The sequence below is a fragment of the Haliotis rubra genome, unplaced genomic scaffold (genome assembly GCF_003918875.1).
Source record: "Haliotis rubra isolate DU_JTF1 unplaced genomic scaffold, ASM391887v1 Scf309, whole genome shotgun sequence".
In the NCBI taxonomy this organism is placed as follows: Eukaryota; Metazoa; Mollusca; class Gastropoda; order Lepetellida; family Haliotidae; genus Haliotis; species Haliotis rubra.
The window spans coordinates 1,127,838-1,151,005 of record NW_025766979.1 but is presented as its reverse complement, the minus strand read 5'-3'; the positions used below and the strand labels follow the sequence as shown (position 1 = coordinate 1,151,005).

Sequence of the window (23,168 nt, the reverse complement as noted above, 5' to 3'; positions counted from 1 at the left end):
GCTCCAGAAATGCTTTGTAAGGGCCGTACCCCTAATCTGAATATTAGTGCTGCTAACTTTACCCATATTTTGTGGATTAGTGCTATGTATAAAATCACTGAGTTACTGTCAAAACAACCTAATCAACACCAACTTACAGAGAATAAAAGAACACCAACACTTGTGCAACCACAACTTGACTTTTCATTGTGTTTGACATTTTATAAGGATATTCAGACAATTTAATTTGCATTACATTTTCATGTGCGAATTTACGCTAACAACCTAGAAATCTATGAGCACCAGCCTCCCACACCATGAATGCGTCTATAGCCCACATTCATGCAGATAGAAAGCAGTTACTATCTGCTTTCGACTCCACAGCAGTACCTGGAATGTCTGACTTTCTCAAGGAAGATTTTCTCAAGGTGTCTTTTCAAGCTTGTGATTGGACATCTTATTTTCAACCTTGGAATCCTTTGCCATTCCTGGTGCAATCCCTTGATCTGTGAAGATCCAGGTGAGAATTGGGTCTTCAGCAACCCATTGTATCCCAACTGTATAGGTCAATGTTCGTCATGGTGATCCCTGGATTGTCTGTCCAGACTCAATAATTTACAGACCTCAGCCATATTGTGCGGCGTTAAACAATAAACAAGCAAAGCAGTTCCTGGATCGGTTCACTCAGGTTTTGAACTGGAGGGTGTCTTGCTCTCACTTTGTGATCAAGGTAAGACCAAAGATGTGAAATTGGGTTCAGACCACGATTTGTCATTTTATATATGTGAGTTTGCAGAGTGCTTAATTAATACTCATGTGTATAAAATATAATCTTAAAATGAAAGACATGTAATATCGGCCACATCCTGTGAAGGGGAAGACTTTCCGCTTCACAGAAATAAGACCCCAAGTAACTAAAATGATCTTATAATCATATATGGCAAGACTCAATATTTGGCACAAAATTGAGAGAAACAGGTTCACACAAATCCAGCAATGTCACGTGACCCAGACATCTTTCTGGTATCTCTCACATCTCTCAAGGTCAGCAAGATACTGGATGGCCTTGACCTCTGACATGCGACCTTGACCTTGTATAACATTGATGAGAGCCACATGTACATCACGAGCCATGTTCCTTGCATCCCCACAAATGTAAATGTAGGCACCTTCCTGGAATAATCAAAATACTAGTGAAGGTCAGTGATCACTTTTAGACTTTTGAATGGGTGTTGTTTTATGCCACAGTGAGGAATATTCCAGAAATACCAAAAAAGGAAAGCAGAAATGACCTTTACATATTGTACCAAAGGTGGGAATTGAAGCTAGGATTTCAGTGGGAAGTAAATCCTTGAACCACTAGTATCATAGACACTTTGGTTTTATCAGGGATTTCTAAATATTCACTGAGTTATGTAAATTAGATATACTACTCACACTTTGCTAAGGATCACACAAATTCACAACTTTACTTAAACATAGATTCATAATTTGAATTTGTATCCATTTAAATCTTGATACATAATAATATTGTAACCCCCCTTTAGGCAAACAGTCACTTTAATCTAACCTTATGCACTTGATACATGAGTAACCATAAAAATGGTTTTCATGGCACCAATCAACCATTTTGCAAATCATGGAACGAGTCATTGACAAATAAACAACACCAGTCAATAGCACGTATGGGATCCACAAGATGCAATGACATACTGAACCCTAGGATCTATGCTTACAATAAGCTCAGATAATTAAACCAAATTTGACTCCACATCATTGTTTTCTGTTGAATCCATGATTTGATCCTTAGCAAAGTGTGAATAGTATATATTCATCTAAATAATGACCTTGCTGTCGGCACAAACGAAATCAAAGTGGGTTGACCATTATTATCCTGGCCAGCAGCACAGAGTCATTACAAGTCAGCTGTCTATAATCACAGTTACATAATGGCTGGTCGTGGATGAGGTGAAGAATTCTGCATGCTGACCACACTCCGGCGCAGTGATGACTTAGCATAACATCACTGCCACAGGCTAATTTGCATATCAGGTGACCGGACTTTTCTCTTGTTTGTAAACAAACGCGCATATTCATGATAAGAAGAGACTGGCCTTACGCGAGCTTTTCGGCGCGCTCTTTACAATGTTTTACATTGTTACATATATTTCTTCCACAACTGCGACAGTAACATTTATGACAGTACATATTTAGATATCAAACTGGTTGCATCGTTTGCTCCCTGTCGGCGTCGATGACAGCACGTGGAGCCGTACAACCTACGTAAACAAAGGATTGCTACGCAAATCGAAATAGTGTTACATGTTTTAGCATATTTTCTCAGTGAAACTAAGCCATTCTATCAAAGATGTTTAATTAGATGTTGAGGCTCGTCAGAAATAAAAGAGTTAAGAAATATGTACATTATACTGAACGGACGGTGCAAGATGTGACGAATCGTCACATTTTTCTGGCCTGTGGCAGAGGTACTATGCTGGCTGGCCGCATGGAACTCTGGGTAGGAGATTGCATGCTGACCAGACATCCTTAGCAAATGCAACACATGACAGTCTGACCAGGATTCGACCCTTATGGATAAAGTAAGAATGCTTTACAAGAGTTGACCTTCAAACAATGACTGGGCAGGTTGGCTGCCTACAGCCTCCCAAATGTCACCTCGCTATTGCTCTAATACCATGTAGTTACACATATCAAATCACCAAAGTCATTAAGCCCTGTGAGCTGCTGTCACTGACCTGGCTGACGAGGCTCCAGATGAGTGGGGCATCCTCCTCCAGGAGATGCTGGACATACACCTTGTTCTGTCCCTCCCGTGAAAAAGCTGTCCTCAGTCGGATAACACCTGCTGTTGACAGCCTCTCTGACAGATGATGTATAGGATATATGTGATGCTGGGGTTATACAGGATATATGTCAGAAATAACAGCCTCTCTGACAGATGATATATAGGATATATGTGATGCTGGGATTATACAGGATATATGTCAGGAATAACAGCCTCTCTGACAGATGATGTATAGGATATATGCAGTGTGGGAAAGATGTAGAAAATCTAGCCTGTCCACAGGACTGGCAGGTCAATTTTTTTTACCAGTCCTGCCAAAACCTGGCCTGTCCTCCAAATATAAATAAAACACCTTCGGCAGTAAATATTCAAAAAGGTTATAATCATTATATATATATGTCATTGGTTTGCTAAAATTGACCCGACATAAGGACGGAGTAGATATTTTTTTAACCCGTCCTCCACAAAATCCACCCGTCTCGGACGTTGGGACGGGCTATCTTTCCTACACTGATATATGTGATGCTGGGATTATAAAGGATATATGTCAGAAATAACAGCCTCTCTGACAGATGATATATAGGATATATGTGACGCTGGGATTATACAGGATATATGTCAGAAATAACAGCCTTTCTGGCGGATAATATAATAGGATATATGTGATATAGTGATTATAAAGGATGTGGTGAAACAGAGCTACAGATAACTTTTTAGGGTCATTGAGTTATGTACTCGCTTGAGTTCATCTCAATTGGGTATCCTAATTTTCCTTTGAGTAACGTAATAAATTGTACACACCGCACTCAAACTCAATTGGGTACTTTGCCATTTTCCATTAATTGTAAAAATATACTGAGGGAAATAAATAAGGGATCACATGAAAGCACAAGTGTTCCTTTATTATTCCTCCAGGTTTCTTCACAAGCTTTGTATTGCACAACTTATGAAGAAACCTGGGGAAAAAAAAAAGGAACACTTGTGCTTTTATGTGATCCCTTAATTATTTCCCTCAGTATATGATAAGGTTTAAATGTTAGTTAACGTGTTTGTTATTTATATTTGATCTGTAATATGAGAAAGCCTGCAAGTTGTCAAGTTTATGTGCTGAAATAGACCCTCAAAGTATACCTTAGTTATTTTATCTATGCACCGGTATGCACATGCAAGATTTCACATTTTTGTGTGTACACATGTGAGATCACATTTACTGAGCATTTACAAAAACATCAAGCGTACTTGTACACAATAGACTTAATAGGAATTGAGTTTTCACATAAATATTTGTGTAATTTACACAGATGCACAACTTATCTGTACCTCTGAGGTGAACAGGAACTGCTGTAACAGCCTCTCTGACAGATGATATATATTATATATGTGGTATGGGATTATATAGGATCATATGAGATACAACAGCCTCTCTGACAGATGATATATATTATATATGTGGTATGGGATTATATAGGATCATATGAGATATAACAGCCTCTCTGACAGATGATATATATTATATATGTGGTATGGGATTATATAGGATCATATGAGATACAACAGCCTCTCTGACAGATGATATATATTATATATGTGGTATGGGATTATATAGGATCATATGAGATATAACAGCCTCTCTGACAGATGATATATATTATATATGTGGTATGGGATTATATAGGATCATATGAGATATAACAGCCTCTCTGACAGATGATATATATTATATATGTGGTATGGGATTATATAGGATCATATGAGATATAACAGCCTCTCCTGACAGATGATATATATTATATATGTGGTATGGGATTATATAGGATCATATGAGATATAACAGTGATGTGGTATGGGATTATAGGGATCATATATAATAGATGATATATATTATATATGTATATGGGATTATATAGTGATCATATGAGATATAACAGCCTCTCTGACAGATGATTATATAGGATATAGGATATAGGATTATATAGGATCATATGAGATATAACAGCCTTTCTGACAGATGATATATATTATATATGTGGTATGGGATTATATAGGATCATATGAGATATAACAGCCTCTGACAGATGATATATATATATATGTGGTATGGATTATAAAGGATCATATGAGATATAACAGCCTCTCTGACAGATGATATATATTATATATGTGGTATGGGATTATATATGATATATAACAGCCTCTCTGACAGATGATATATATATATATGGTATGGGATTATATAGGATCATATGAGATATAACAGCCTCTCTGATATAGATGATATGTGGTATTATATATAGGATCATATGAGTATGACAGGATTATATGGTATGGGAGGATCATATGAGATATAACAGCCTCTCTATACAGATGATATAGGATATAGAGTGATGATGATATAGGATGATTCAGGGATTATAGACGATATATGAATTATGAGAGCCCCATTGAGAGATCATATTGGATATAGTCTCTCTGACAGATAACACAGGATATATAACTGAGTTATACCAACAGTATCCACTACTTTTCAAATCTGTCCACTTATTTGTTATTATCAGTAAGCACTTTAAGATCACGTATATTCTCACTTACCAAGTTCATCACGGTACAAGAAGTCTTTGTCTCTGCCACGACAGCCGAAGTAGAGGGAAATCTTGCCATGGGCTGCTTCATGTTCTAACAAAGAAAGACATGAATAGATTATCTACTTTAATATAGTTTGTCAATGAATATATTCCATTTCAAGGCAAAATAAGAGTTCACTGTATTTCTACTACAAGGGGCACATAAAACAATCATATTTCTACTTATGTGACCATTTTGATGATAATTAAACCTGTACTGAAAACAAACCCTGAAAATTTATTTTGGAGTAATAATAATAATAATTAGTCCATTTGTATTGCGCTAAATCCACACCGACAGCATGCTCATAGCGCAGACAAGATAGAATTTAGGAGTCACTTGTAAAACATAGAGAAAAGGTATGTCTTTAGGTTTGCTTTGAAACATGTGACTGTTGGGCTTGTTCTAAGGTGAGCTGGTAGCTCATTCCAGTTCATCGCGGCCGCCACTTGAAAGGAATGAAACCATAGGATTTCAACTTCCATTTTTGAACATGAAGTAAGTTTTTGTCACTGGAGCGAAGCTGTCTGCATGGAAGATATGGTTTGAACAGTTCTTTGAGATAGGCCGGAGCAGTGCCTAGTATGCACTGGTAGACAAGGGTTAAAACTTTAAAGTTCACTCTAGCTCTTATGGGCAACCAGTGTAACTGTTTCAGAATAGGGGTCATGCTTGAGAATTTTGGTGCTTTGCTCACAATACGTGCCGCAATATTTTCTATGTGTTGCAGACGGTTTACAGAGTACAGTAAACGATGGCTATAAGTTCAGTGGGGACTTCTGAGTTTAGTTGTTTGTTAGAATCGTAGTTTATTATTTGCATTTCTGTTAATGTATACATCAAGAGATCAGGACCAGTAAATAAACAAATCCTGGCCGTATAAAAGGCATGATTAATATCATGAGCACACCTTCAGGGAATACTCATGCACTCAATTCAGTCACTGAGCCAAACTATCTGGGCGCCGTTCCTCAAAGCGATTGTAGCGCTACGACAGTCGTAAGTCTATGTTAAAGTATGGGAGTTACGATCATCGTAGCACTACGATCGTTTTGAGGAACAGGACCCTGATCCATTAAGTTGTGACTTACAAGTAACTAGACCAAATGAACCAGTGATTAATATCAAGAGAAGAATGTCAAAGAATGACCACACGACCAGTTTAGTTATGGAGCCTAGCAATCTGATCTGGTAAGTTGTGTCTTACAAGCTGATTCTAACCAAGGGGAATTTGCGAACTGAGTGAGTGAGGTGGGTGGAGTGGGTGGGTGGGTGGGTGAGTGAGGAGAGTGAGTGAGTGAGTGAGTGAGTGAGTGAGTGAGTGAGTGAGTGAGTGAGTGAGTGAGTGAGTGAGTGAGTGAGTGAGTGAGTGAGTGAGTGAGTGAGTGAGTGAGTGAGTGAGTGAGTGTAGTTTTTATGCCATTTTACCAGCAATATTCCAGCAGTATCACGGCAGGGGACACCAGAAATGGGCTTCACATCGAAGTGTACTGACCTCGTTCCTGTATGAAGGCTCGGAAGGGAGCTAGTCCAGTTCCGGGACCAATGAGGATGATGGGAGCAGCAACATCTTGAGGCAGCCGGAAGTCATCATTTGGGCAGATGAACACCGGACACGGGTCTCCAACGGTTACTCGATCCTGGAGGTCACAGGTCGTCACCCCTGACCTTGACACACCCAGAGTTTCATATCGGACAACTGCTGCCGTAACACACAGAGTTGTACTGTCCTGTGTTCAGAAGGAGATGACAGATACAGTACCCACCATACACCATACATCTGTGGGGGGATATACAGTGGTACTCAATACAAAAGGAGAGGATAATACAGTATAACCAGAAATTATTGAGAATTTAAACATTGTAAATTTTTATATTTTTTTCACTCATTACTCACGTATTAAATGTGAATATTAGCAGAACATAACTCCAGATTCAAAGACAGGTGAACAGTTAGTATTTTGTCAAGTCACCATGGGCAGCAATGCAGGCTTCAATGCGGCGGGGCATACTAATGATCAAAGAAGTTAGAAAGTCATGGTCCCTGCTGTCCCAATATCGGACCACCTCTTCTTTTATTTCAGCAATATTTGTCAGAGTTTTCTTATTGACACTTTCCTTCATAAGTCCCCAAACATTTTCTATTGGATTTAGGTCAGGGCTATAGCTTGGCCAATCTAATAATGTCATATTTTGGGTCCGAAACCAGGCCTGTGAATGCTTTGAACGATGTTTTGGGTCGTTGTCCTGCTGGAAAATCCAAACATTTCCATAGAACACGTGAGCAGATGGAAGTGAATGTCCCTCGAGAATATCTGTGTACCGCTCACTGTTCATATTCCCTTCAAATACACAGAGGGGCATTGCACCTAACACAGATATGCCACCCCACACGTTAAGTTTCGGACTGTACTTTGGGCGCTAATACAAAGTTTTTTCAGTTTGTTTGGTCCAGAATTTCAGTGTATTAGGAAACAGCCACACAGAACTTTCATCTGAGAAAATCACATTGTCCCAGTTAAAATTTCTATGCTGTAAGCACCAGTACAACTTTCGCTCTTTTTGTTCAGGTTTCATGATCGGTGATGGAATTCCTCGACTTTTCTGCCAACCCATTGCATGAAGCTCAGTTCTAATTGTCTCCTTACAGACAGCCACAGTTCCTCTATCAATCATATCCAGCCTTAAGTTTTCTAAACTCCTTCGTTTGTTTTTAGAAACAAGAATACCAAGCCGCCTCCTGTCACCGACAGTCAATTTTCTGGGCCTACCTGTGCCTCCCTGGTGCTCAATGCCATATCCATTTGCAATATTTTTCAAAACACGATAAACAGTGGACAAAGGGATGCCTGTTCTACTTGAAATCACTTTACTGATCTGATGTCCTTGTTATAATACTCTAAAATCAACTTCCTCTTCTCTAAATCATCCATACTGAGGATCACTGAAAATGTCGTCTGCTAGCAAGTAAACAAAGGGGGATAACTCTTCACAAACTAATGAAAAAGGATTAACGGAGTTGTCTCTCTTGAATAAAACCAAGCACTTGATAGCTGGTCAAGGTTGTTTATATTAGAAATCCAATTAAACATATTCCTAAAATTCTCAATAATTTCTGGTCATACTATAAAAGGCAGTACCTACCACACATTGGAAGCAAGATGATTTCCTCAGGTTTCACATCTCACGGGGGATCATTTTCAATTTAAATGGGTTTATTTGTAACTATCAAAATCATATACATTCAGACACTAAGCGTTAGTTGAGGGTATATACAGTAGTAACCAATACAAGTAGTGAGTACTATATCGACTTAACTCACCACACACAGATACGATGATATGGAGTAGTACTCAACTCATGGGGTACCATATCCAAGAAGGAAGAATGACATCAACTATTACTCACCATGCAAGGGGAGTAAGACATAGAATTATACTCACCACACGAGGGGAGGATGATATAGAGTAGTATCTTGGCTGCAGTGGACGCAAGCAGGTGAGAACGTCACGCAGTGTGAGCCCGACAGACACAAACTCAGAAACAATGTCCCTCACCTCTCTCTCATCCAGGTAACTGTGTAATGCAGTATTCATCTTGGACAACTGGATGGAGCAGAAAAAAGATTTACCACCGCCTGATTGTACCACACCTTCCATGTCCCTAACCTTTGTCTCTACACAGCTCACTTTCCGATCAAACAACACTGGGCAAACACAATCCCCCCTAACTGTATGCTTCATACCATGTGGACACCTGATTGTACCACACCTTCCACGTACCTAACCTTCGTCTCTACACAGCTCACTATCCGATCAAACAACACTAGGCAAACACAATCCCCCCTAACTGTATGCTTCATACCGTGTGGACACCTGATTGTACCACACCTTCCACGTCCCTAACCTTCGTCTCTACACAGCTCACTATCCGATCAAACAACACTGGGCAAACACAATCCCCCCTAACTATATGCTTCCTACCATGTGGACACCTGATTGTACCCACACCTTCCACGTCCCTAACCTTCGTCCCTACACAGCTCACTATCCGATCAAACAACACTGGGCAAACACAATCCCCCCTAACTGTGTGCTTCCTACCATGTGGACACCTGATTGTACCACACCTTCCACGTCCCTAACCTTCGTCTCTACACAGCTCACTATCCGATCAAACAACACTGGGCAAACACAATCCCCCCTAACTATATGCTTCCTACCATGTGGACACCTGATTGTACCACACCTTCCCGCCCCTAACCTTTCGTCTCTACACAGCTCACTATCCGATCAAACAACACTGGGCAAACACAATCCCCTAACTGTGTGCTTCCTACCATGTGGACACCTGATTGTACCACACCTTCCACGTCCCTAACCTTCGTCTCTACACAGCTCACTATCCGATCAAACAACACTGGGCAAACACAATCCCCCCTAACTATATGCTTCCTACCATGTGGACACCTGATTGTACCACACCTTCCACGTCCCTAACCTTCGTCTCTACACAGCTCACTATCCGATCAAACAACACTGGGCAAACCACAATCCCCTAACTGTGTGCTTCCTACCATGTGGACACCTGATTGTACCACACCTTCCACGTCCCTAACCTTCGTCTCTACACAGCTCACTATCCGATCAAACAACACTGGGCAAACACAATCCCCCCTAACTGTGTGCTTCCTACCATGTGGACACCTGATTGTACCACACCTTCCACGCCCCTAACCTTCGTCTCTACACAGCTCACTATCGATCAAACAACACTGGGCAAACACAATCCCCCTAACTGTGTGTGTTTCCTACCATGTGGACACCTGATTGTACCACACCTTCCACGCCCCTAACCTCGCGTCTCTACACAGCTCACTATCCGATCAAACAACACTGGGCAAACACAATCCCCCCTAACTATATGCTTCCTACCATGTGGACACCTGATTGTACCACACCTTCCACGCCCCTAACCTTCGTCTCTACACAGCTCACTATCCGATCAAACAACACTGGGCAAACACAATCCCCCCTAACTGTGTGCTTCCTACCATGTGGACACCTGATTGTACCACACCTTCCACGTCCCTAACCTTCGTCTCTCACACAGCTCACTATCCGATCAAACAACACTGGGCAAACACAATCCCCCCTAACTGTGTGCTTCCTACCATGTGGACACCTGATTGTACCACACCTTCCACGTCCCTAACCTTCGTCTCTACACAGCTCACTATCCGATCAAACAACACTGGGCAAACACAATCCCCCTAACTGTATGCTTCCTACCATGTGGACACCTGATTGTACCACACCTTCCACGCCCCTAACCTTTCGTCTCTACACAGCTCACTATCCGATCAAACAACACTGGGCAAACACAATCCCCCCTAACTGTGTGCTTCCTACCATGTGGACACCTGATTGTACCACACCTTCCACGTCCCTAACCTTCGTCTCTACACAGCTCACTTTCCGATCAAACAACACTGGGCAAACACAATCCCCCTAACTATATGCTTTCCTACCATGTGGACACCTGATTGTACCACACCTTCCACGCCCTAACCTTCGTCTCTACACAGCTCACTATCCCATCAAACAACACTGGGCAAACACAATCCCCTAACTGTGTGCTTCCTACCATGTGGACACCTGATTGTACCCACACCTTCCACGCCCCTAACCTTTCGTCTCTACACAGCTCACTATCCGATCAAACAACACTGGGCAAACACAATCCCCCCTAACTATATGCTTCCTACCATGTGGACACCTGATTGTACCACACCTTCCACGTCCCTAACCTTCGTCTCTACACAGCTCACTATCCGATCAAACAACACTGGGCAAACACAATCCCCCTAACTGTGTAAGCTTCCTACCATGTGGACACCTGATTGTACCACACCTTCACGTCCCTAACCTTAGCGCTCTCTACACAGCTCACTATCCGATCAAACAACACTGGGCAAACACAATCCCCCTAACTATATATGCTTCCTACCATGTGGACACCTGATTGTACCACACCTTCCACGCCCCCAACCTTTCGCTCTCTACACAGCTCACTATCCGATCAAACAACACTGGGCAAACACAATCCCCCTAACTATATGCTTCCTACCATGTGGACACCTGATTGTACCACACCTTCCACGCCCCTAACCTTTGTCTCTACACAGCTCACTATCCGATCAAACAACACTGGGCAAACACAATCCCCCCTAACTGTATGCTTCATACCGTGTGGACAGTCGGAATCCATGAAAATGTAAAGCAATTTCCTTAAATTTCTTCAAGGTATTGGTTGATAACTAAGATAAATACCTCCCTTGTGTCTCTGTGACAGTAGTCATGGAATTAGTCACTCTACTTTCCCTACTGTCTACATACTAGAACATTGTTGATACATTTATTCAGGTTTAGTTACAGTATACCAATATGCATGGGGTTAAGATGGCTGATTGGTTTACCATGCACACTCATGCGAGGTTTATGCATGTAATGTGCTTCACATGTAAAGGAGAGTTACCTCCGTTCAGTCTTCATCACAGATTTATCACAAATATGTAAACAATTTCCTTAATTTCATTCAAGATATCTGAGTTTCTGCGTTTTCAAGTTTCTCCCGTTTCTGTCACAACCACCCTAGAACTACACTCCATACTCACAATACTGTCTGAATCCTAGAAAATGTGAATCAAATTCCTAAATTTCCAGGACATTTGTAGATTATAGAAAAATATTTCTCCTGTTTCTCACTGTCATAAGTCTCCAGCTCTTACCCCTTTGTCCAGAAGCTTCTGAAGGCTGTCTGTGTGGTTGCTGCCTTTACTGTGTATCAACTGGAGCAGCTTTGGTGGAACATGCTTGATGTCATAATACCGCAGGAGTGATTCCTTCACGCTCACCTTGTCTGCATGGATAGTGAAGATGTGGACTGAACAGTTACTAAAGATAAGGTTTCTGTCTGTTATGAGTTAGGTTAGGGGAGAGGGAAACACAGAGGTGAGGTGAAATTGGGTTTTTACGTCTTGCTTGAGAATATTTAACTCATATGACGATGTGCATGCGTGTGTATGTGTATGTGCGGCTGCTTGTACTAGCCCAGACTTAAGCTGGTTTTATAGTGCTAGCCCACTGAGATACCATGCCGCAGTGAAGCATGAATACCCCACTCAGACACATTATACTGACTCCGAGCCAACCAGTCCTTCTTGTACCCATTAATGCCGAGCGCCAGGCAGGGACCAACAAGTACCATATTTTAACGTCTTTTGGTATGACGCGGTCGGGGATCGAACCCGCGACCTTCCGCTCTCCGGGCGGACGCTCTTACCACTACACCACGGAGGTGGTCAGAAACACAGAGGGAATGGATTAGTATCAAAGCAATCAGAAGCATCCCAGCCTCATCATGGCAGTAGGACATTACAGTCAGATATTGTCTGGACAAACCAGATGACATGAGCAACAGTGAACACCAATTGGCTACACGGCCACACAATCAACCGGGGCTCCACTCCACAAAGAGATCTTAGTGCTATGATTGTTGTGTGTGACATATGTTTTTATGATAATCTTGTTTGAAGGAAAATACAATGAGATTATGTTTTTTCCATTTTGTTTCATTCAGCTCGTAATCCATTTTTCAAAACTGTAAAATAACCGTAGAGTATGTTGCCCCTACCACATAATGTTTAACCCCTCAGTACCTGGTGCTGGCTCATAAGCCCAGTGGGGAGTGTCTACATACATCTCAGGAGGCACCCCCAGGGTTGACAAGATGGCCGCCACATGTGCTGGATCATTTTGTGGGTAGATCCCTACAGCATCTCCTGTGGAAGTGGGGGAAAACAAGAATATATCTCAAGAAACTGTCTTACAACAGTTGGCATAAGGAAATCAGTTTGGAGTTGAAAAATCAATAGCAACAGAGGAATATATGCATTATATAATGACATCATCATATTCAATTTTATCATCTTGTATTTACCTGCAGTCTACATCTCTCTCCCTGTATTTACCTCTCATAGTCGCTCATGTATTTATCTACCATCCCCACGTCCCACCACATATTTACCTGTCACAGTCAATGACACATTTACCTGCTGTCCAGTCATTTCCGCTTTTTTCACCTATTCCCCACTTCATCCCTTTACTTACAACATGGTGGCGCCCCCACCCTCCTTCTCCCACCCTACCCCTGTACTACCTGCTGTCCAGACAAGATTATCGCCCACATGGAACTTCAGATGGACAGTCTGTTTGTCCTCGGGGTCTGACACGGCCGTCAGCTGGCGTTTAGTCTGGAAACAAAAAGTAACTCAACTGTTGGTCAAAACTCAAACCTTACATTGCACCACAAAAACTCCATGGCCTTGATCATAGTATCTGTACAAGTGGTATTTGGAAAACATCAGGAGTTGGTCTATTATGTCCAAAACTGATGGGGATTCTGGATCCCCAGCAACCCATGCTTGTTGTAAGTGGCAACGTAAGTGTGTTCGTAATATCAATCACTAGACCTTATGGCCCACAGGTTAATATTACAAGCCACATATGGATTGAATATTGCTGAAGGCAAACAAATAACTGTTTTCTGTGCCTGCTCCAGCTAGAGTGTTTATCCTTTGTCTTTATTGCCTGTGGTTATTCTTTGCCTACTGTCTGCATGTACCCAGTACCTACTACAGTCTGTGTTTATTATTTGCCTACTGCAGTAGGTGTATCTGTGTATCCCGTGCCTACCATAATCTGTTTATCCCATGCCTACCATAATCTGTTTATCCTGTGCCTACCATAATCTGTTTATCCTGTGCCTACCATAATCTGTTTATCCTGTGTGTCTACCATATTCTGTTTATCCTGTGCCTACCATAATCTGTTTATCCTGTGCTTACCATAATCTGTTTATCCTGTGCCTACCATAATCTGTTTATCCTGTGGCTACGTCTGTTTATCCTGTGCCTACCATAATCTGTTTACCCCGTGCCTACCATGATCTGTTCATCCTGTGCCTTCTACAATAGCCTGTGCCTACCATAATCTGCATATCCTGTGCCTACCATAATCTGTTTATGCTGTGGCTACCATAGTCAGTTTATCCTGTGCCTACCATAATCTGTTTAATTTATCCTCTGGCTACCATAGTCTGTTTATCCTGTGCCTACCATAATCTGTTTATCCTGTGCCTACCATGATCTGTTCATCCTGTGCCTTCTACAATAGCCTGTGCCTACCATAATCTGTTGATCCGTGCCTACCATAATCTGTTTATCCTGTGCCTACCATGATCTGTTTATCCTGTGCCTTCTACAATAGCCTGTGCCTACCATAATCTGTTTATCCTGTGCCTACCATAATCTGTTTATCCTGTGCCTACCATAATCTGTTTATCCTGTGACTACCATAATCTGTTTATCCTGTGCCTTCTACAATAGCCTGTGGTTATCTTGTTTCTACTACTGTCTACTTATTATGTATCTACCATAGTCTGTTTATCCTGCGTCTTCTATAGACTGTGCCTATGCCTACTACTGTCTGCTTATCCTGTGTCTACTGTTGGCCATTTATCCTGTGCTAACTATAGTCTGTTTACTCTTTGCTTACCATACCTACCACAAGTTTGGCCATGTAAGGCTTGTGTCTGTTGAAGCCTGTGTCCACGCCTGATGGCCCAATGTCAATGTAGTCAAGGCTCGGGGTCACGGTGACATTGGCCAAGGCTGCCAACACATCACTCATCCATTGGTCAATCACTGACCACTCCTCCTGGTCTACATCCTGGCACTTTACAATTGCCATGGCACCGAGTTCTAGAAGTCTGAAAACAGACAGCAGAGGTTGGGACAGTTTTAAAACAATAATTGTGTGGAAAAAATATTTGACTCAAGTTTTCCAATAAAAATTATATTGTTTGCAGGACATGAGGGATGATATAAATAAAATGTGGTGATGGGAAAACACACTGTTTAACTTCTTCTTTCAGTGGAATAAATTAGAATCCCTTACTGCCCAAAGCCACTAAATGATACAACTTTACTGTGTAACTACATCTCTAGCACAAAACATAACAGACACAGTTTAACATACTAACACGAGACAATAGCTTCACATATTCATCTGAAGTTGTCGAAAAATTAATTGGATAATATAAAGGTGTCGTGGACTAAAACATCTTCCCATAGGCGCCAAGGCAGGTAGATTTCATGTCATGCCGATAGTTTCACAGATGTTTAAGTCCTTATGCCCTGCAGTATATGTTTGGGTCTCTCCTGTCACAATAAGCCGCAGTTTTTAAAATGAGGGCCTACAGAGTTTAGTCAGGGCTTTCAGCTAATAAAGTCTGTTTGTGCTGATGGGAGCCTGGCTATTTATATTAATTTCAAATACTGCTATGAATTCCACGTACTTGGCACCGACTGTTCTCCCAGTTTGACAGTAGTGGGGATAGTTGGAATCCCCCAGGGCCAGGACGGAGAAGTTGAGATGTGTAAGTGACTCAGTCCTGGCCAGCAAGCTGTCATAAAACGGACGGGCTTCTGAAGGAGGTACACCTGCAGGTGCATAAAATGAAACATAGATACTAGAGTACACTGTTCCCATGTATATACAGTATTGTGGGCACCTGCAGGTGCTAAGTATCAAACATAGATTCTAGGAGTACATTGGGTTACAGTAGAAAGGGCACCTGCAGGTGCACAATATCAACATGGAGAGAAGGAATACATCAAATTGAAGCAGAGAAAGCACATGCAGGTGCACTAGATCAACAATGGATAGAAGGAATACTTCAAATTGAAGCAGAGAGGGCACCTGCAGGTGCACAATATCAACATGGACAGAAGAAATACATCAAATTACAGCAGAGAGGGCACCTGCAGGTGCACAATATCAGCAATGGATAGAAGGAATACATCAAATTAAAGCAGAGAGGGCACCTGCAGGTGCACAATATCAACAATGGATAGAAGGAATACATCAAATTGAAGCAGAGAGGGCACCTGCAGGTGCACAATATCAACATGGACAGAAGAAATACATCAAATTACAGCAGAGAGGGCACCTGCAGGTGCACAATATCAGCAATGGATAGAAGGAATACATCAAATTAAAGCAGAGGGCACCTGCAGGTGCACAATATCAACAATGGATAAAAGGAATACATCAAATTAAAGCAGAGAGGGCACCTGCAGGTGCACAATATCAACAATGGATAGAAGGAATACATCAAATTGAAGCAGAGAGGGCACCTGCAGGTGCACAATATCAACATGGACAGAAGAAATACATCAAATTACAGCAGAGAGGGCACCTGCAGGTGCACAATATCAGCAATGGATAGAAGGAATACATCAAATTTAAAGCAGAGAGGGCACCTGCAGTGCACAATATCAACAATGGATAGAAGGAATACATCAAATTAAAGCAGAAAGGGCACCTGCAGGTGCACAATATCAACAATGGATAGAAGGAATACATCAAATTAAAGCAGAGAGGGCACCTGCAGGTGCACAATATCAACAATGGATAGAAGGAATACATCAAATTAAAGCAGAGAGGGCACCTGCAGGTGCACAATATCAACAATGGATAGAAGGAATACATCAAATTAAAGCAGAGGGCACCTGCAGGTGCACAATATCAACAATGGATAGAAGGAAACATCAAATTAAAAGCAGAGGGTACCTGCGGGTGCACAATATCAACAATGGATAGAAGGAATACATCAAATTAAAGCAGAGAGGGCACCTGCAGGTGCACAATATCAACAATGGATAGAAGGAATACATCAAATTAAAGCACAGAGGGCACCTGCTGGTGCACAATATCAACAATGGATAAAAGGAATACATCAAATTAAAGCAGAGAGGGCACCTGCAGGTGCACAATATCAACAATGGATAGAAGGAATACATCAAATTAAAGCAGAGAGGGCACCTGCAGGTGCACTTGATCAACTATGGACAGAAGGAATACATCAAATTAAAGCACAGAGGGCACCTGCTGGTGCACAATATCAACAATGGATAAAAGGAATACATCAAATTAAAGCAGAGAGGGCACCTGCAGGTGCACAATATCAACAATGGATAGAAGGAATACATCAAATTAAAGCAGAGAGGGCACCTGCAGGTGCACTTGATCAACTATGGACAGAAGGAATACATCAAATTACAGCAGAGAAAGCACCTGCAGGTGCAAGTATCAGCATGATGAGTGATAAATTCATCATGGTCTACCAAAAGCTGAACAAGGACTTTTCACTTAAGAACTGTCAAACCAAGACACTGTAGGTTCTCCTCACTCACCATCTCCACTGGTTGAGATGACGATCAAACACAACTGTTCAGTATTCAGGTCAACATAGGAATAGTCTCCAACATTAACAAGCCTTGGTTGCCATGGATACTCATGCTGGCTTGACAGTTCCACTTCACATAATCTGCCAGAAACAAGGCCATTGGTGAAACAGAATGTCTTATAAAAACATAAACTATAAACATAACGTTCATGTGTACTGTAAAGATTCCAGGCAACTTTTGTTTGTTTCTTGTTTAACGTAGCTTTCAGCAATTTTCCAGTTATATGGTGGCAGTCTGTAAAAATGGAGTCTGGAAAAGACAATCCAGTGATCAACAGCATGATCATCGATCTACACAACTGGGATACGATGACATGTGTCAACTAAGTCAGCGAGCCTAAACACCCAAACCCGTTAGTTGCCTCTTATGACAAGCATGGGTTGCTGAACGCCAGGAGGAAGCAGAAACAGTCAAAGCTTTCTTGACCTGCGACAGGTTTATTACGTGAGTTTACAAAAGACGTGCGGAAGGACGACGCGGATAACCCGGATGGAATATGACGTAAGATATTCCTAACAACTACTGGCGGAAGGCCAATTCTAACCCGGATCTTTACAGCTTTTCATTAGCAAGGTTTGGGGTAGACTCAGAGATGAATATTGCAAAGCTGCTTCAACGGAATATTTTGGTTTTAGATGCTCTGAAAATTATCATATTTATTTTATCAATGTTTGCATTTAATACAATGCAAAATTGAACATTTACCCAGTTTCAAACATATTTTTGCAAGTTCTGCAATATACATTATGTACAAAACTTCACAAACATGACACAGTCAAATGAATTACACTGCCAGTTTAGAAACAGTTGCATATCGTATCTGTGTATCTCTGACGAAATGAGTCTGCAGAGAGTTAATATATTCCTCTGGGATCAGAGTACAGCTGCACAGGGCTTCCTCAGTGTTTAAAACTCCAAAAAACCCAAGCCAGACAGCCAGACTGGTAACTTTAAAAAATTACCAGTTCGGATACAAACTTGCCTGTCCGATTTTCAACAATGAATAAAAATTTAAAATCAGGTTTCTGAATACTTTAATGAACTACATAGCACTAACAGGCAATGCACCGAGTTTAGGTAAACTGAAAGTACATGTGTTGTGATTGGTTATTGTAAAATGAACAGAGCAATCGTACTTTAAATAGTTTAACATAATTATCATAGTTCCTTAAACACCTCAAACTGACGACAAGAGAACCTGTCTGATGTTATGATATATTTACTGTTAGGGGTGAAAACATCTACCAGACCACCGGACAGGCTACTTTTGAAGTTTGACCGTCCGAGATGAAAATAGACCGTTCCGGACGGTCGGGCAGGCGGGAATTTGAAACGATGGCTTCCTGTATCCACATTTGATTGACAGCTGACGTCAATAACAATTACATGTGTAATACAGTCAATGTTTGTGAAATGCTGATAATTATCTGCAACATGTCAGCAATAAAATGTGCCATGATAGAGGATATATGCCTCAGTCTCTGCCTTAGTCTGGAAAAGCGTCATTGCTGAGGTTTAAATTAACATTGCCATGATTATCATGAAATGTGTTCATCTCCGACAAATCACACAGAAGCCATTTTATCACTACATGTGATCACATGGAGTTGAAGGAGAATCACGATAAGATTGAGTCACACTTTTGTCTAGAGGAGAATTAATTTGAAGATTTGCGGTAGCTGCTTGGACACAGAAGCATAAAACAGATCGTATAGAGCTTACTTGCTGAACAAGGTTTGGGCCAGTTCTTCACTGAATCCATACTCTGTTCCATACAGCACCAAAATCTGCCTGCCGATCACATCGTACTTCCTGCAGTACTGATTCTCTCTAGAGCAGTTCTCCCTTGTAGCATCAGGCTGACTGATGTCTGACAACATTCCAATACAACAGAATTTGAAACAAGTAAAAACGTAAGCATCAAATTAAACCACATAAATGTCAAATTTGAAAGCTGCTAAATATTAATCCAGACATATTGCACATGAAACATTTTCTTTATCATGATACAATTAAAAGAATTCATGGCATAGTTTGCATTCTGTAGCTCCCAGAATTGGCATCTTGGGGAGTGAGTGAGTTTGGTTTTACGCCACTTTTAGCAATATTCCAGCAATATCACGGCAGGGGACACCAGAAAGTGCTTCACATTACTGGCTTGCTGGTGCCCTAGGAGATGTGAATTTCCGAACCTGAGTATTGCATCAATATCGCAGAAAGTGGTACATAAACTCACTCGGCTTCATTTCAAACACATTTATGAGGACATTAATAGGTGAGCTTTATCTCAATCCTTACATCACCCTGAACATTCGTGTTAGAATCGATCTTCAGCAAACCCATGGCTGTCACAAGAGGCAACTAAATAGATTGGGTAGTCCGATTTCCTGACTGTATGGATGCATGTTATAGTATCCCAGTTGCCCCAGATAGGTGTTCATGCTGTCAGTCACTTGACTGCCAGTTCCAGATTCAGTTATTGATAGTGATACAGCTGAACAAATGCTGAGTATTTCCACATTTAATTATATGTATAACATATGGCAGATTAGTTTTAAGTAAACAGCAGATTTTCAGAAAAGGGCCATGTCATGTAACAGATCAAATGAAATATGTAAGAAGCCATACCAGTGTCGATGAAAGCATCGATGGATGTATCCTTGTTTTGGTAATCAGGTGAAGATCTCACAGTTCTCCAAATGTAATAGAAAATACCAACAGCTCCAAGAACTGCGTACCACATTCTTGGTCGGCTTCAGTTATCACCTATAGTCCAGCATATAACTAGACGACTTTGCACTATACCAAGGTGTGCACGACGTAGGCCTTGGCTGGAATACGAGTTTATTCATATGAACTAATTATCACCCTGCAGCCAGCTGATGGGGATTTTCCGTTTTTATAATTAAAACAATGATCTTCATCATCTTCATTGCTAAATGTCATCTCTGCTCTGTATGTTATTATCGAAATGTGTAAAAGCACGACTTTAATTAATTGCTATTAATTAGAAAGTCTAATAATGAAGATATCGGTGTGTTATTTTTAAATTCTTTTAATTTTAATTTTTTTATTCTTTCAAGACGACATCAGAAGTGCCGTGTGCTGCAAATTTGACAGCGCATAGTGACGGACATTTTGGGCTGGTCGATGCCCTCCCCTCCACCCCCTGCCTTGACATAGGTCTACAGATTGAGAGATTTCACACTGAGACTGAAACGAGAACGGATAGGGCGATATGGCCGACACAACCTGCTATGGTATTGACATACAGTCTATTGGTGTCAGTTTCAGTAACAACCTCACACATGAACTAAAGGTCCATGTTACTGTAAGTTCCAAGTCGAACATTCAGCTGAGACCCGCCGGCGAGGTCAAAGGTTGATAATGTGATCGGAAGTAAACAACACACTCTTCAGCTTTGGAGACACAAAACTGCAATTTCCACTAAAAACGAATAAAGAATCCATGCGAAAGTAAAATAATCAAGACACTCTACCAACTTTGAACAAAGGTGCTTTAGACAGAAACTTTGGTATAGCAATCAAGGGATCAATTCATACACTTTATCAGGAAAGGGTTACATTGTAGCAATCACAATTCGTTTCCTAAACTGCTGGTAAGTATCACAAAAAAATGGCGGGGAATTTGTTATGTCAGGTTTGACAACTAAACCAACAGTACGTGAAGACAATCGATGTCATTCTGTCTTTACAAATTCGCTCATTAGATTTGAAGACTATCGTATTCATGCGTTTTGTGTCCTTTTTCATTTATAACTGAGGATCAGCAGCGTGCTATTTTGTGATCGAAAAGGTAAGCGCATCAAAACCGTAACAGGAATGAAGCTACCAAGTTGTATTGTTTATGGCATATTTATGTTTCAAGATGATTCTGCTCGGGATGGTGATGGCGATAAAACATAAAAGAAATGTACTGATTTTCCTCAAACTGCGTTCGATTTATTCATTGAAAGAAGATGCCTCCAGTGTTCTCGAATGGTGTCTGACCCATTGAAAATTCACGGGACTAATAGAATAAAATTAAACACACATTTCAGATTAACATTTCTTATAATAGGCAAGTTAAATTATTAGCAAACATAAGATTTATACACAGCAAACAAGTGTCACATGTCACATATAACAACTTCAGTCAAAGTCATTGTGAAATATACAGTCAGACACTGGGGCCTGCGGGTTGTACACTTCAGTCGGACTGTTGGAGAATCTGCCGGATTTGTCAGAGGGTCCGACGTTATTCATGAACACTGTGCCTGAGAAGCAAGAGTCGACATTCTAAGCCGATTAGTGGTACAGTAAGCCGTGCCCAGTAAATTACTCTCGGATGCCACTGTTACTGCCTCGTCACACAGGTTTGATTAGTTATATTTTCCTCGGACTTTCTTTAAAGAGGGAAAGACTCCAGTGCTTCGTCAGGAATTATCTTGTTTGTGACGATGTAAGGCTTGAGTTTGAAATCCTAGATAAATCTCTTTAAGATAGCTGGACTTTTTCAAATATGTCTTTTTCAGATAGCTGTCCAAGGTCAAGGATACAGATGTGATGATCACATAGTTACATGCAGTAGTCTCCACAGCTCACACAGGTCACCATGGTGAAAGCTGACAAGAAGAAACAAGCACCTGCGGATAAGCAAGATGTAAGGTTTCTTACAGAAGTTAGACATCTTTTATAATCATGTGTTTTGTTAAGAAAGGACTTGCCACTAGTCTGAACCAGTTCTGAAAGAAACCTTGTAATTTTCATCCCAATTTTTCAAAATGATCCACTGACTAAGTGGATTCAATATAGATATTAATCTGTTAAGACTGGTCAATTGGTCTTCAGCAACGCGTGCTTGTCATAAGAGCCATTAAGTGGATAGTAATTGTGGTTAGGCATAGATTTTTGTTCATGACATCAACCACTACATTGTCTCAGTTATTTACAGACTGATGTCATATAGCTGGATATTTGCTGAGTGTGGCATTAACAGCAAACAATGAATTAATAGGCAATAATGAAGGTTGTTGAACACTTCCATGGGTTTAGAGGTACGTTTTATGAGCCACAATGTATGGTCACTTCGTCAAGGTATTTATTGTTAAACAACAGAAGGTGACATAGTGAGTATTACTTGTTTTCTTTTTTGTATTCCTTGACTGAAAAGACTTTTTTTTTCTTTTTCAGGGAGAGAAGCAGAAATCAATATCGTCATTCTTTGAGGTATGTTCATGAGGTCAAAATTATCCACTGACTAAGTGGATTCAAGTTAGATATTAACCTGTTGAAACTCAGTACTTGCCTTAGGCTCAGATATATGTGTCAGAGTCAGATTCTGTGTGGGTATTCACTTGGGCTGAAATTAATCCACTATGAGGCAAAT

At 40.9% G+C, this 23,168-nt stretch overlaps 2 protein-coding genes across 2 annotated transcripts in view; one reads left to right on the top strand and one right to left on the bottom strand.

Moving 5' to 3' along the window:
- Positions 1-264: 264 nt before the first annotated feature.
- LOC124283060 (NADPH oxidoreductase A-like) lies at positions 265-21,217 on the bottom strand. Its single transcript, XM_046719081.1, has 14 exons — positions 21,033-21,217; positions 20,409-20,611; positions 19,503-19,650; positions 17,727-17,860; positions 15,827-15,971; positions 15,034-15,238; positions 13,628-13,721; positions 13,128-13,250; positions 12,198-12,328; positions 8,851-9,012; positions 6,903-7,137; positions 5,375-5,458; positions 2,736-2,860; positions 265-1,152 (listed from the first exon to the last, which is right to left on the bottom strand). The coding sequence occupies exons 2-14, from the start codon at positions 20,521-20,523 to the stop codon at positions 979-981; spliced, it is 1,875 nt and encodes a 624-aa protein (XP_046575037.1). The 5' UTR covers positions 20,524-20,611; positions 21,033-21,217; the 3' UTR covers positions 265-978.
- A 212-nt stretch (positions 21,218-21,429) lies between these two features.
- LOC124283031 (DNA replication ATP-dependent helicase/nuclease DNA2-like) overlaps positions 21,430-23,168 on the top strand; it is a 34,813-nt gene continuing 33,074 nt past the window's right edge. Inside the window, 3 exon segments of the mRNA XM_046719042.1 lie at positions 21,430-21,596; positions 22,315-22,442; positions 22,973-23,008. Coding sequence (XP_046574998.1) covers positions 22,395-22,442; positions 22,973-23,008 — 84 coding nt within the window. The 5' untranslated portion in view covers positions 21,430-21,596; positions 22,315-22,394.